Below are 15,859 nucleotides of genomic sequence, written 5' to 3'. Positions count from 1 at the left end.
GCTCACCAACCCACCCACTCCTGCTTTCTGGCCCTGGCATTCCCCTAGACTGGGGTATAGAACCTTCACAGGAACAAGGTCTTCTCATCCCATTGATGACCAACTAGATCATCCTCTGCTACATATGCAGCTGGAGCCATGAGTTCCACCATATGTTTTCTTTGGTTGGTGGTTTATTCCCAGGGAAAAATCAATTTGTTAATTACTTAACTGCAGAAAATTTGCTTCACATTTTTCAATCTAGCAGTATTTTTTAAGATGTAAGATTAATAGAGTCCTTCCTGATTTTCAGGTATACTTTTCTTAAGATCTTAAAAAACAAATCCAAGGTCACAGGTTGCTTATTGATAGAAGAGAAACAATATTGATAGAAGATAAACCAGAAGATTGCTTATGATTGACAAGAACAGCTGCAGCAGCTACCTAGGTGAGTCACTGCGGGCAACCAGTGGAGCATATTCAATCATAAGAGTGGTGGAGTGCTCTCAAAACAGGTCACAAAAAAAGCAGACGACCTGGGGTCATGTGGAAAGGGGCTTCCTAATTTTATTCTGAAAATAGCTATGCTTTGTTTTCTGACAGAATTCAATCCAAGTTCATTGTTCAGTGGTAAATATCTACTGAAGTTTTTTGGTTTCCTTTAAAAAGTCATTGCTACATATCAATTTAAATGTGTATTATGTTCAATGGCTATATCATGACAACCACGAGAAAACTAGTGTGTTAGGAAGTAATCTTTAGGGACATCAGTTCCACAGAGTCTGTTTCTTAGTATTCAGCTGGCAGATGGTGTTTGAGAGGCCATTTTTTTTTTTTTTTTTACCAGCTAAGAATGTGATCTAATATTAGATTAACATATGCATGTTACTGTTCAACCCCAGAGCCTTATTTCAACAATGTAGAAGACTTTGAGAATCTTTTTATTTTCTGATTAATTTCTGTATTAATTACTTTTCTTATCATTTTGACAAAATACCTATGAGGAAACAAACGTAAAGAGGATTTATCTTTGCTCAAAGTTTAAAGGTTTAGGCCAGGTTGTCACAGAAAGCAAGCATGGTACAGACTTGGACCATGTGGTCACTCTGGGTCTACGAGAAGCAGGCTGCAATGGCTGCTCCCATTCTGCCTACTTTTCCTTCTTTAATGAGTTCATGATCCCAGGCCACAGAATGCTACTGTCCACAGTTATCAAGGTCTTCCCATATCAACTAACCCAGTCCCTCATAGTCATGCCCAGAGACTAACTTAATATGCATAATTCCTCACAGATGTGTCTCCTAGGTGATTCAAAAATCTGTTTTAGAGTTAGTGTAGAATTATAACAGATATTTTCTTTTGAAGCATATGTTAGTTTCATGAGTATTGAACTTTATTTCTTTCATTTTTATTATAGCTTGAACATACAGCACATTTCATTTGGACTCTAATAATGGATAAAAAGCATATACTATGTTTTCTGTTTTTCTTGCCTCTTAATATGGTAAGTACTCACCCTACATATTTTTTTTTTCAGTGCTTGTATGTATTTTAATTTTTTTTATTTTTTATTATTTTCTTTATTTACATTTCAAATGCTATCCCAAAAGTTTCCTATACCCCTCCCCCCACCTCTGCTCCCCTACCTACCCACTCCCACTACTTGGCCCAGGCCTTGCCCTGTGCTGGGTCATATAAAGTTTACAAGACCAAGGGGCCTCTCTTCCCAATGATGGCTGATTAGGCCATCTTCTGCTACATATGCAGCTAGAGACACGAGCTCAGGGGGTACTGGTTAGTTCATATTGTTGTTCCACCTACAGGGTTGCAGCCCCCTTCAGGTCCTTGGGTACTTTCTCTAGCTCCTCCATTGGGGACCCTGTGTTCCATCCATTAGCTGACTGTGAGCATCCACTTCTGTGTTTGCCAGGCACTGGCATAGCCTCACAAGAGTCCGCAATATCAGGGTCCCTTCAGCAGAATCTTGCTGGCATGAGCATTAGTATCTAGGTTTGGTGGCTGATGATGGGATGGACTCCCGAATGGGGTAGTCTCTGGATAGTCCATCCTTTCATCTTAGCTCTAAATTTTGACTCTGTACCTATATCCTTTCATGAGTATTTTGTTCCTTATTCTAAGGAGGAATGAAGTATCCACCCAGTGGTCATCCTTCTTGGTTTTCTTTTGTTTTGCATAATGTATCTTGGGTATTCTAAGTTTCTGTGCTAATATCCGCTTATCAGTGAGTGCATATCTAGTGACTTCTTTTGTGATTCTCACCCTACATACTTATTCATTAGTTATGACTATGTTTTACTTACAACATGCCTCTTATTGGTAAAAGTTAATAAGGACAAGCTAAAGTAGTTGGTAGATGAGTAAGCTGATTTCATTTTTATATCCAATTAACACGGCAATAATTCACTTCCTTTTAGTATTTTTTTTTTATACTTTGAATTTTTTAACCAATATGGTTTGTTGGGTCCTTGGAAGGAGGTTGGGATATCAATAGATTCAAACGTGCAAAACTCAAAAGTGATAAAGTTGGAAAAATACTGGAATGCTGCTTTATAGTAGTACAAATATACACGGTACATAAAATATGTTTACAGAGACACATAGATTCAGAATTATCTTTGAAAAAATTATATTCTAGTCTTTAAAAAATTTTTTTTGGTCCACCGATTGATTGGCATTTATCGATTGAAAATTACTAGGAAACATACTGCATTTTACATTGGTTTACTCATTCATTAATAAATCACTCGTTCAAATAGATCTTGATGCTAAATTTGGGGCAAATATGTCTCCATATGTGTGCGCGCATCCATGTGCATCTCTACATGCATGTGCCAGAGATGTGAAGCCAGAGGTGAAGCCAGAGGATTAACAAACCCCAAAGAGCTACACACTTCATGTTTACTGCTTATTTGTAGTGTTGTTTCTCTTCATCTTTTTCTCTGCATTGCGTTAAAGCAATCAATGCTGCTCTTCTCTTTATGCATACAAGAAACCCAGAGACATAGTCTCATCTAATTCTGTGCCAGTAACTAACTTTCCTGTGGTGTTTCCAAGCAAAACCCTCAAAAGGATTCAAACAAAGGAAATTTACAAAAAGTACTGAAAACTGAAATGAGAGAAAAAAAAAACCCAATATCACATTTCTGCGAGTATATGCACTGGAAAACACCTTCGAGTCTAGAAGGTGTCCAGTGTCTGCACATATAAGATGTTATCTTGGGTAACTGGCTAGACTTCAAAAGACAGAACTGTTTCTTCAGCTAACAGCCCCTGTTAAGTGTGCCAGCAAGATACATGGGTCACCATGAGCTCTCTACAGACAATACTGTAGCAGTTTACCAGTTAATATAGCACAGTGCGATGTAAGGAACCATGACCCCTTCCCTTGAATTCATTCATGGACAGTGTGTAAATATATTTGGAATTATTATTACTCTGCTTAGTTTCTATCAAAACTTTCCCAGAAAAATGGTTTTATGTGTTTTTTTTTTTTTTTTTTTCTAATATTGTCCTGGGATAGGCGAAATGTTTGCTTAGCCTACATGAGGCACTGGGTTCAACCCACAACATTAAAGAATAAATTCAAATGACTTAAAAATAGTTTTGATGTTCTAGAATTTCATTTGTTACTTCCCAGGGTGGCTGCTTTCTAAGTCTCTCAGGAAATTCAAGCCTACCAGAAAATAAGTCAATGTTAATGCTAATCAGGCAATGGGGTGCCACCCAGTGAGGTGGAAAAAAATTATGATTTTGATATTACAAATGGACAAAGTTTGATTATTTTCCATGTGGCCAGTACTCCCTGGTATCTGGATGCCATTTTCTGCTGGAAGTAGTGGTACATAGTTTATCGACATTGAAAGAGCAGATAAACCACCAAGGGACTCTAGATAGAACTGTTTGCGTTTTTGAACAGATGTTTAGGCTGTGTTGTGGTCAGCCAAGTATCACAGGCTTTGGGAGCCAACGGAGCCTCTCGGTGCTGACATTTGTGGCACCCTGAATGCTGTTTGAAACCGGACACAGTAAGAGTTTAGACTATGGAAACTGGCAGACTCTCCACATTGGGGGGTTTCCTCAGGAGAGTCATTTTGTATCCAACCCCCACTGCTCTTGCTGTTTTCCACCAGCAAGAGATCTAACCATTCCACCACTAAAGCGTTGTTCTATTGTTCCCTCAGGCTCTCATCTCAGCAGAGTCGGAAGAAGGCGTGAACCAAACAGACTTGGGAGTCACTAGAAACAAGATCATGACAGCTCAATATGAGTGTTACCAAAAGATTATGCATGACCCCTTTCCATCAGCAGAAGGTAGCTGCAACTAACACTAGATGTACCGAACATGTAATTAAAAGAAAACTATGCACTTTCTTACATCTACTAATCAAAATTAGTTGCTTGTTTTCTGGTTTATGTACAAATTTTATTATGTAATTGTGAAGTGTGTTTTATGACATGATACAACTTATTTTCCCTCCCTCCCTCCCTCCCTCCCTCTCCCCCCTCTCTGTTTTTGTTTTCGAGACAGGGTTTCTCTGGCTATCCTGGAACTCACTCTGTAGACCAGGCTGGTCTCAAACTCAGAAATCCGCCTGCCTCTGCCTCCCAAGTGCTGGGATTAAAGGCAGGCGCCACCACTGCCCAGCCCAACTTATTCTTTAATATTAAAATAAGACAAGATATTAATATTGAAATAAGATAAGTCAATAAGTATTGACCATCAGTTCATGTAACTTATAAATTTATTTTTTTATAAAATACTTTGCTTAATAAAACTTGAATGTGACTGCATACCAATTCTATGTTAACTGGCATCATTTTATTTGATATTATTGTTTTAAAACTAGTGAACTAACTCTTTGCAAATGATCTAGATAAAGGTTTAAGTACTAAAAAATAATGTTGAGCAATAGGAAAATATTTTCACAATAAAACAATTCTGTGGTAAAAGTTCAGGATCACTGTTTATTTTATCTCAACTTTACAATGCATTTTGCAATCTGTAAAAAATACTTGAGATTAAATTACCTTTCAAAAATACTTCACGTGTCTGAAATCCATCTTAAAGATAACTATCTCACTCTGAAACCACAGAACCCAATTAAAAAAATAGACAATGTGATGCATCATGCTACCCATGTTCAAGTGTTTTACACACAGACTTTTATAATGGCAACTTGGACACGAATAATATGATTTCTAAAGCAATACAAGTGTTCTTCTATACATTATAATTATTTTATCATCCATATATGATGGGAAACATTTTAAATTTATTTAAGATGACAGGAAAGAAAGCTGTGGTTGTCTTAGTTGCTTTTTAAAGGTTTGTAATTATTTAGAGTTCTCAGATACCAGAATTATTATGGCTCTATTGGGGCTAAAATGGTCACAAGATTGTTGTACAGATACACGATTATTAACAAATATTTCATGCAGCAGTCAATGTTCTACTTAGTTTTGGACTTAGAGATTGTTATAATTTTTGATTAGATATTCTTAGAACATTAATGTTATTTTGGTATACATATTTTTTGTTATGCATATATTATAATATGTAATACATAATATATTACAAAAGCTTCTTTATCCTTACATTGATGAAAACAAAGAATGATTATGTTTATATGTTAAAATAGTAATATTGACTAGAAGTTATTTGTTTCAGAAAATGCTCAAATATTTTCCTTAAAAATACATTTTCTGGCCTGTGGTGGTGGTGAGCACTTTAGTTTGAGAAGTTGGGAGGCAAAGGCAGGTTGACCTCTATGAGTTTAAGGCTAGCCTGCTCTATAGAGCAAATTCCAAGACATCCAGAGCTATACAAAGAAACCCTGTCTTGAAAAAGCAAAACAAAAACAAACAGGAGAGAGAGAGAGAGAGAGAGAGAGAGAGAGAGAGAGAGAGAGAGACAGACAGACAGACAGACAGACAGACACAGAGAGAGAGAAGAATATAGTTTCTAAATAAAATATGCTTTACTTTTTGGTTTAAAAAATTACTACAGGGACACTAATTAACCACTGCCTCATGGTTAAATACAATCATTAAGGACAGTCTGATTTATTGAACAATTGCCTTGAAGAAATTAAACTGATCTAATATTTATGCAGAGTCATCTCTAAGTTTGGTTTGAATATCATTGATAATAATTCTTAATAGTTGCTGTAGTGATTACTTAGTGACAAAAATCAAGCAACTGTTGCTTTTATACACCTTCATTTCCAGGAGGCTTCTTTCCACCAAGGCACCAAGAAACCTTCCTTAAGAGTTGACTCATGGGTAGCCACAGAGACTTGCTGACCCTTCGCTTTTATTTCCCCTCTCAGGCCTTTACTGCAATAGGACCTGGGACGGATGGCTATGCTGGAATGATGTTGCAGCAGGGACGGAATCAATGCAATACTGCCCTGACTACTTTCAGGATTTTGATCCTTCAGGTAGAGTCCAGAATTTAATTACAGATCTTACTGAAATCTGTAAAGTGAACATTGTTATTTAATATTTATAAGTGTTATTAAATATTAAAAACATGTTATTAAATGCATTTGGAACTTGTCACAAAAGTAGCCTAGAAAGATTTGCAGTATATAACTATCTTAGTTTTAACTTTCTATTTCTGAATTCATTTAACCAAAGCGGGAGGGGGGGAATTGAACAGAAACTATACGTTTATTTAACTCTTTTTCTTTGTTTCTTTTTTACTATTAAAGAGAAGGTGACAAAGATCTGTGATCAAGATGGACACTGGTTTCGGCATCCGGATAGTAATAGAACATGGACCAACTACACCCTGTGTAATAACAGCACACATGAGAAAGTGAAGGTATGTAACCATCGCAAGTTGAAATTGGACTTACATTTTAAAATCAGAGCAATGCAGTACTAGAAAGAAGTCAGTGTTCCATTCCACAGTAAAACTGTTTCCTAATATCATTTGAGAAGAACAATGAGAAAGAATCTGTGGAAAAGCTGCTATTAATTCTGTCATTACACTAGGGAAGTAACCCTGTTAGATAACTGTGTATTTATAAGTCAATACCTCAGAATTGGGGTGGATTCTGATTTTCCAAAGAAAATATATCTTAAAAGTGTAATATAAGGGAAAACTTTCATTTCTAGTGAAATTCTAGAATTACCTCAAAAACTGTTCCTAGGCAGACAGGAAATGCTCAGTGGGATTTAAACCTCCACCTGCCCCTCAGTCTAACCGGCTGTGCAGGACACTCTCACTCTTGTTCCTGTGTTGAAACTTAAAATTAAAGCCATGGTTAAGGACAAAGTCACAGAGGAAAGCTTGATTGTGATATTTTTTATGTATTTTCAGTTGTGTGTGTGTGTATGATTGAAAGTGTGAACAGTGACATGTGTTTCCTGTTTGGCATTTTATCTGTCCCATGGCCATGGATAAGAAAACCCTCTTGGGCTAAACAAGATAAGTGTACTTTCTTCCAGCAGCCAGGAGAGTGCAATCACTCAAACCACAAGCTATCACTGTGTTATATATCATGCGTGCTTTGCCTATTTAGAGGTGTTTAAGTTACCAACCCAAACCCAACCCAAACCCAAACCCAAACCCAAACCCAAACCCAAACCCAAACCCAAACCCAAACCCAACCAAACAAACAACTAACCAACCAAGCAGGCAAGCAAGCAAATAAACAAAATCCCTATAAATGATATGGTAAAGAAAATAGAAAAAGAAACAAAGAAAGAAATGAAAAACTAAAAGAATGTTAAAATACATTATATAGATCAAAGGATCTTTTAAGTTTCCATATTAAGATCTGTCTCTGAGCCTCAGATTTGTGAAAAGAAATAGAAAACCTCAATAGGTTTTTAACTTTGAGTAAACTAAACCATTGAGTATTTTTTGATTTTGAATATTTAATGCTGTACAGTCTAAACTAGATCAACAAATGTGTTACCTTAAAGATTCAATGTGATTTCTGATTCCTTAAATAAAAGAATACATGGCTTATAAGTTTTAAATAACATTTGGAAAGGACTACCAGAGGATCCAGCAATATCTCTTCTGGGCATATATCCAGAAGATGTTCCAACTGGTAATAAGGACACATGCTCCACTATGTTCATAGCAGCCTTATTTATAATAGCCAGAAGCTGGAAAGAATCCAGATGTCCCTCAATAGAGGAATGGATACAGAAAATGTGGTACATTTATACAATGGAGTACTACTCACCAACTAAAAACAATGAATTTATGAAATTCTTAGGCAAATGGATGGATCTGGAGGATATCATCCTGAGTGAGGTAACCCAGTCACAAAAGAACTCACATGATATGCCTTCACTGATAAGTGGATATTAGTCTAGAAACTTAGAGTAGCCAAAATACAATTTGCAAAACAGATGAAACTCAAGAAGAAGGAATACCAAAGTCTGGATACTTCATCCCTCTTTAGAATGGGGAACAAAATACCCATGGAAAGAGTTACAGAGACAAAGTTTGGAGCTGAGACAGAACGAATGACCATGCAGAGACTGCCCCATCCGGGGATCCATCCCATAATCAATCACCAAACGCAGACACAATTGCACATGCTAGCAAGATTTTGCGTACAGGACCTTGTTATAGCTGACTCTAGTGAGGCTATGCCAGTACCTGGCAAATACAGAAGTGGATGCTCACAGTCATCTATTGGATGGAACTTAGGGCCCCCAATGGAGGAGCTAGAGAAAGTACCCAAGGAGCTGAAGGGGTCTGCAACCATATAGGAGGAACAGCAATATGAACTAACCAGTACCCCCTGAGCTTGTGTCTCTAGCTGCATATGTAGCAGAAGATGGCCTGGTCGGGCATCATTGGCAGGAGAGGCCCTTGGTCTTGCAAAGATTATATGCCCCAGTACAGGGGAATGTCAGGGCCAGGTAGCAGGAGTGGGTGGGTTGGAGAGCAGAGTGGGGGGAGGGTATAAGGGACTTTTGTGATAGCATTTGAATTATAAATGAAGAGAATATCTAAAAAAATTGTTAAAAATAACATTTGGCAAATTTGTATAGATATCTTTCATTTACATATTTTCAAATATTTATTGGTTTTCAAGCAAGTGTTTGTAAATCTACCTTCATGTGCTTTTAAAAGTAGAATCTATTCATTTGAATTTTATCTAATATATATATATAGATTTTTAGATACATTTTTTTTCTTATCGCACAATTATAGACAGCCCTGAATCTGTTCTACCTAACTATAATTGGACATGGATTATCCATTGCATCTCTGATCATCTCTCTCATCATATTTTTTTACTTCAAGTAAGTGCATTCAAGTAATTTGACAACTGTGGTGAATTCAAATTATGTGCATATTGAGCTCATGTGAGGACAAAATATACAAAATATAGGTAACAATATTAAGTTTAATACCTAAAGTAAACTGGAGTATTTTTAAATTTATTTTATTTTTATGAAACAGGCAGGATATGAATAGACTATTTTAATCCTAATTCTATAAAATTATTAGGCATATAAAATTAAAGTATGTGTTTTGATCATGTTGGTTTAGAGGCCTTACTTTCTTGGTATCCCCCATCACTTCTGGCTCTTTCTTTTAGCCTCCTCTTACCTAGGGTTTTCTGAGCCCTGAGGGATTTCATGGAGACATCTCATTTATGGTTAGTGTTCCAAGTTCTCACTCTTTGCATGGTGTCTGGCTGTGGTTCTTAGAGGTGTTCCCATCTGCTACAGGAAGAAGCTTCTCTGAGGATGGTGGAACAAGGCACTGATCTATGTGTATTACAGAATCTCATTAGGAGTCATATTATTGCTGCTTTTTATTTAAAGAACAGTTCAAGAACGTTTGGTTTTGCCTTCCGTCCCTGGGCTATCTAACTCTCAGGTTCTTGGTCACTTGCACAGTGTCAGGTATGGGCTGCATCTCCTGGAGTGGGCCTTAGGTCAAATCAGATATTGGTTGGTTATGCCCACAGTCTTCATGCCACCTTTGCAGTAGCACGCTGTGCAGGCAGGGATAACATTGTCAGTCAAGTGACTGGTTTGGTGTTTAATTTTCTCTTTTGGTAACATGCTGAATGATTTCCTATGTCAAAGATGCTAGAACATAGGGATGAAGGTTCTATGTAGGTACTATATTGACTTGTCTATGTTCAATGAGTTGTGCAGATGTTGTATCCAGCAATGGGGCCTTGCTGTCAGTTTGTGGGGAGCAATCTGTAGTCTTGACAACAGACTGGATTGTTTGGGCTCCCATAAGACCCCTTGGGCGAACAACTCAATTAGATGTAATCAATTCCAGCACTGGAAGCTTCATTTGTAGACAAGAGATGGCTAGGTGGGGATGCCTCCTCTATTTTTTGGAAATTTGATTTAGATTGCCTTGATATATGTATATGTTTTAGCAAGTTTCTACTGTATCAGGTTTCCTAAATTTTTTCTCCCCATATTCCTTTTATCTTCCCCTTTCCCTCCCCATCCACACTTGATCCTCCCATCCCAGCACCCCCACTTGTCAATAACTCTATTTTATTTCCCTTTCCTAGTGAGATTTATCCCCATCCCTCCACGTCCCTTACTCTATAACTAATCTCCGTGGTTCTATGGACTGTTGCTTGGTTATCATTGACTTAAACAGCTAATATCCACATATAAGTGAATAGGTATCACATTTGTCTTTCTCAATCTGGGAGACCTCACTCAGGATGATGTTTTTCTAATTCCATCCATCTACCTGCAAATTTCATGATTTCATTTAAAATTTTTTCAATCCATTGTGTAGATGTACCACATTTTCTTTATTTATTCTTCTGTTGAGAGACACCTGGTTTGTTTCCAATTTCTAACTCTTATCAGCAGCAGTGAACATGTCTGAGCACTAAATACCTCTGGGGTAGAATGAAACATCCTTTGGGCATATGTCCAAAAATGATATGGCTGGATCTTGATGTAGATTGAGTCCCATCTTCCTGCCACACTGATTTCCACAATGGCTGATCTTCTCATACATGTGTGTGTGTGTGTGTACTGTGTTCCATGGGCAAGTTTTGTATGCATAGGGGACAGAAGAGGCATTAGAGTCCCCTGAAACTGGAGTTACAGATATTTGTGAGCCTTTACATGGGTCTGGGAATTTAACCTGGATTCTCTACAAGAGTAGCCAACTCTCTTAGCCACTGATGCATCTCGCTAGCCCCAGATTTTACAATATATTTTAGTTTTTTTATGCAAAGCTTTTATATTTTTCAAAGCCTTGTGATTTCTTGGTCAAATATATGTGGTTTTGTGCTTCTTGAACTATAGCAATTCAAAAGTCTCCCAAAGCAATATTCTTGGAATGAATTCATAACATCCAGCTCTCCCAAACCTCAGACAGATTTCTTACGAACTCACCCATCTTCCCCGGTGATGTCACCAGAAGCTCACTTGCATTCATCAGGAATTTAGCAATGATTTGAGAGCTCATTCTCCCTTTCATTTCTCCTTACAGTCCTTTCAATATCCTTACCAAATCCAGTTTTAATTATCTCTGGCACCAATACTACTAAGTATATCCTATGTAACTTTAAAAATTATTATTTGTTATCAGGGACCCACTGTGTAGCCATTGCTGGCCCAAAACTGTATGTAGACTTGGCTAGTTTCAGACTCATGGAGCTCTGTCTTCCAAATGTTGGGATTGAAGGTGTGTTCCACCACACCCAGCTGCTATTCTAATGGCTTTTAAAAATCAGTTTACTTTATTCAACTGTAGACAATCTTTAAAAAACTGCATCAAATGCAGAGCTTATTTGTTATTCTCTGTTTTAAAACATCAGAGTGATTTTTTTCCCCTGCACCTTACATGAACATGAAAGTATTAATGAATCTTGCCTGTTATTTTCTCTGCCTCCCTAGCCTGGTTAAATCCTTCATATCTGGGAATTATACTGGGTCATTTTCTCGGAAGACTCTTCCTGAATTCTTTACTTAAGCTGTAATTAATTACAGTGGACATGGTGTAAAAATTTAAAAGCATTTGAGAGATAATAATCTCTTTAAATTAAAAACCATTCCATCTGAGACTCTCCAGATTAAACTGTCTCTATTTTTTAATGTAATAAGCTAAAACATCCAAGGGCATTAAGTTTCTGAAGGCGATAAAGTTAATAGCAATTACATTGCATTCCAAAACCAGTAGTAAGAAAGAAAACAATGGTCTCCTGGAATTCTAGGCCATATGCCCTCATGCAATTTTGAATTAGGAAACATGTCAGTAAAATACCCAACAAGTGAAAAGCAAAATTAATACTACTTCCTCATGTGAAAAAAAAAAGTCCAAGAGTTAATAAAATAAATGCTCACTGGGCTTATGAGGCAAGTGGGGCCGCCAAGGCAAACAATACTGAAGCCAAACTGGACCAGGAAAAGTATAGTATCAGTCTAAATCTCTAACCAGACGGCTCACTCATTCAGTTCTCAATGGAGAAACACTGTCATAATAAATGACTTATCAAGGAGATTGGGAAATTAAGGGAAACAATAGCTATGTTGACCAAATCATAACTGTACAAAGAATGTTATCATAAGGGGTTAGGGTGCACAGTGATAGGAGCTTAACATCTTAAATACAAATAATTATAATTAGGAATAGAGAATGTACAGTAACAAAGAGAAATAGGTGGTTTAATTTAAAAACCTCTTAACAGCTAAACAAAATGTAATGAACATGTAGTTATCAATAGACCTAATTGTCACTCAGACAGAAATCATATACTAACCCATCAAGAATATTCACATGGCAGATCAGAGAAATGACTCAGTCAGTAAAGTGCTCTCTACATAAGTATGGGGACTTGAGTTTGGATCTTCAGCATCCATGTAAAGAGGTGGGAGCAGGAAATTGATGCCTCTGATCCTAGGGCTGGGGAAATAAAGAACTCTACGGTCCTGCTGGCCAGCCAATCTAGCCAAAATGGCAAGCTCCATGTTCAAAGGAACATACTGCTTTAAAAAGTAAATTAGAGAATGTTTGAGGAAAATGTCTAGTGTCAACTGGTGGCCTCCACGTGCGTAAACACATGTACTTGTGCTACATGCACACTCATACACATAAAAGAATATTGCAGTCAGTTGCCCTTACTTTGGGTTGATAGCTAGAACTGAGGACTTACAATGTTCTTTTAAAACCTAAGAATCTGTGAATGGAGAAGGAATTTTGTAATGGGAATTAGAGTGAGTTATGTTTAAGTTAAAATATGTAACAGAAGCTGGTACTTGTGAAAATGTTTTCACGCAAAAGAAATTTATTAGGTAACTGTCATTGATATGAATGTGAAAGAATTTCTGGCTTAGTGTTTTGATGTCTTTATTTACATCTGTTTTATTCTAAAAGCAAATACCATTCAACCAACATTTAAAGATCAAGACTTAAACCCTCCAAACTATCTATGAAAATCACTTTTTCAAAGCTGGACTCATGTTTATTTAAAATACATTAGTTTCAAAGATACAATAGGCAGATACAAACCTCATCCCCAAAAAGACCAGAAATTTCATATCGTCCCAAATTCTCTTCTCATGCTTTGAAATAGGTAGCTCATTATGCTGTCATAAAAGATTAAGATTATATATAGTGTTATAAATATAACCCCTTGAGTCTAAATAATTAGGAATAGAGTTTGTATAATAAAAGAAGAACGCACACCTTTAATCTCAGCACTTGGGATTATGACTTAGCCCATTATGCTAAGTCATAAAAGATTATGTAATAAATACAAGTACTTGATATTTGCTAAAAATTTTGCTCCTAAAAATAATGATATAAAAAAAATAATGATATATGTGGTGTGGGCCAGGGAAGACACCCAGAAGCCTGCCAGCCATGTAGTCCACCCACTGCAATGTGCAAGTTTGTGTTGGAGAGATGGGGGCTAAAGAGAAGCAAACAGGTTTAGTCATTGTGCAGAGAGGTGGAATTGGAGACTCGAGGGTGGAGAGGAACGGCTGGATGGGAGTAGTCAGCCCTGTCACCTGAGACCATGGTGAAGTTATGGCTTGTGCTGACAGAGGGCCATGTCTGAGTCTGTGACCGGCAGCAAGGATCTGTGTTAATTTCCATGGCTCATATTACTACTAAAGACCATGTGGATATCTTTGTCTGGGCTGCTCCTTGGGCCATGCTGATGCCCAAGGGCTGTGCAGAGCCAGCCTGGCCTCTCACCGCCTAAGGCGTTCTGGATGGCTGGCCCCATCTCTTGCTTGCTCCAGCACTTGAGAGAGGATCCTGAACCTTGCTTAGGCAGCATGGTAGAGCTGAAGCTGGTGATGGGATTGGGGGTGACCTAGACAGAAGGGTATGAGCACAAGAGAGTTGGCTCTGTCATTACTCTGCTGTGAGAGAGAGAGGCCCTATCCCCACCTTGACTCTTGTCTCCTGTGGTAGGAGAGTTGGTCTGAGGTCACGAGGGTGGGAGAACTGTCCCTGCCTTTTTTTCTTTTGGGTAGAGGGGTTGCAAGGTTGTAAGATGGATATGAAGGGATTGGGAGATGAATGAGATTGGGGTACATAATGTGAATCTCACAAAGAATCAATAAATTTTTTTAAAAATTATATAATGCACAGAATTAAAATCTTATTAAATCAAATGAACCATTTAACAATTTAAGAAATTTGGTTCTTGGCCTCTACAAAAATATTAAAAGACTGCAAATAATTACTTTGCTTCTACCTAATCTTTATACTAAAATTATAATGAACTGTTTATTTACTAGACTTTATTAAAAATTATCAAACACCTTTTAATTGTGAGTTAGTATGACAGGCACACATTTGAATCTGCACATAATTTTTAATAAATGGAACAAGACTGTTTAAAAGCACGGACTATATTTTAATTTTTATATCAATGCTTACTAGTGCTGTGCTTTTCGTCCAATTCTGGTTTTTAGTAAGCTCAGCGCTTTCTTTCTTTCTTTCTTTCTTTCTTTCTTTCTTTCTTTCTTTCTTTCTTTCTTTCTTTCTTTCTTTTTAAAAAAAAGTGAGCCATTATGTTTTAAGTAGACTGTTGTGTAACAGAACTTTCCCTCGGGAGACATTACATGTGTATCTACTCACCACAGATACAGAGCTCATGACAGAGCAAAGTATGAATACCACTGAAGTCCAACTTGGTGAACCAATGAGTTTTATTGGGGTTACTTAGAGGAATATGGGTGAGGAGTTACTGACAGGAGCAGAAATGACTGACAGATGCCTGCATCACCAAGGACCACATCAACACATGTGACAGCCCACAAAGCTGGGAGCCTGGAGCACATTGCACAGCCTACTGGCAGCTCAGCAGGAGAGTTTCCCTTCCAGGTGCCTCACTTGGTCTAAACCTCTTCCACATAGTTGGTCTGGTTTCTGATTTTTCCAGGCAGTTGGTCTGATCTCAGAGTCTTCTTTGCAGCTTATCTTCTCTGAAAGGTTGATTTCAACTGGTCTCAGAGGAACTCTTTTTTTGTTGCTTAAGCTGTCATGAAGGGGGCCTAGTGAACATGGTAAGTTTCAGAGACTTCCTGAGGCCTCTTGAGTTGTTTACCTTTCTGCCAGAGGAGCTTCCTTGCCAGGTGGAATGTTTCTATCTTGTACAAAACTGTTAGACATCACAGACTCACACTGTACCTGGCATTTATGAACTGTCCAGAAAACAATGAGTTACTAATTCACTTGGGAACACAGACTAGCTATATTTGTGTAACTACCCAGCATTATCCACATGTTATAACCAAGCAATTTTCCTGATTTTTTAAAATTTTTGCTTTAAAAAATATTTTCTTTCTTTCTTTCTTTCTTTCTTTCTTTCTTTCTTTCTTTCTTTCTTTCTTTCTTTCTTTCTTTCTTTCTTTCTTTCTTTCT

The 15,859-nt window shown here is 37.4% G+C and overlaps 1 protein-coding gene across 2 annotated transcripts in view; it reads left to right on the top strand.

Moving 5' to 3' along the window:
- Calcrl (calcitonin receptor like receptor) overlaps positions 1-15,859 on the top strand; it is a 93,645-nt gene that overhangs the window by 47,301 nt on the left and 30,485 nt on the right. For both annotated transcript variants that reach the window (XM_029536797.1, XM_021193109.2), the window contains 6 exons: positions 293-427; positions 1,397-1,483; positions 4,182-4,311; positions 6,330-6,440; positions 6,714-6,826; positions 9,188-9,279. In XM_029536797.1, the coding sequence (XP_029392657.1) occupies positions 1,433-1,483; positions 4,182-4,311; positions 6,330-6,440; positions 6,714-6,826; positions 9,188-9,279 (497 nt within the window). In that variant the 5' untranslated portion in view covers positions 293-427; positions 1,397-1,432. The remainder of the gene's footprint in view (positions 1-292; positions 428-1,396; positions 1,484-4,181; positions 4,312-6,329; positions 6,441-6,713; positions 6,827-9,187; positions 9,280-15,859) is intronic.

The sequence above is a fragment of the Mus pahari genome, chromosome 3 (assembly GCF_900095145.1).
Source record: "Mus pahari chromosome 3, PAHARI_EIJ_v1.1, whole genome shotgun sequence".
Lineage (NCBI taxonomy): Eukaryota > Metazoa > Chordata > Mammalia > Rodentia > Muridae > Mus > Mus pahari.
This window is presented reverse-complemented; position numbering and strand designations above follow the sequence as displayed.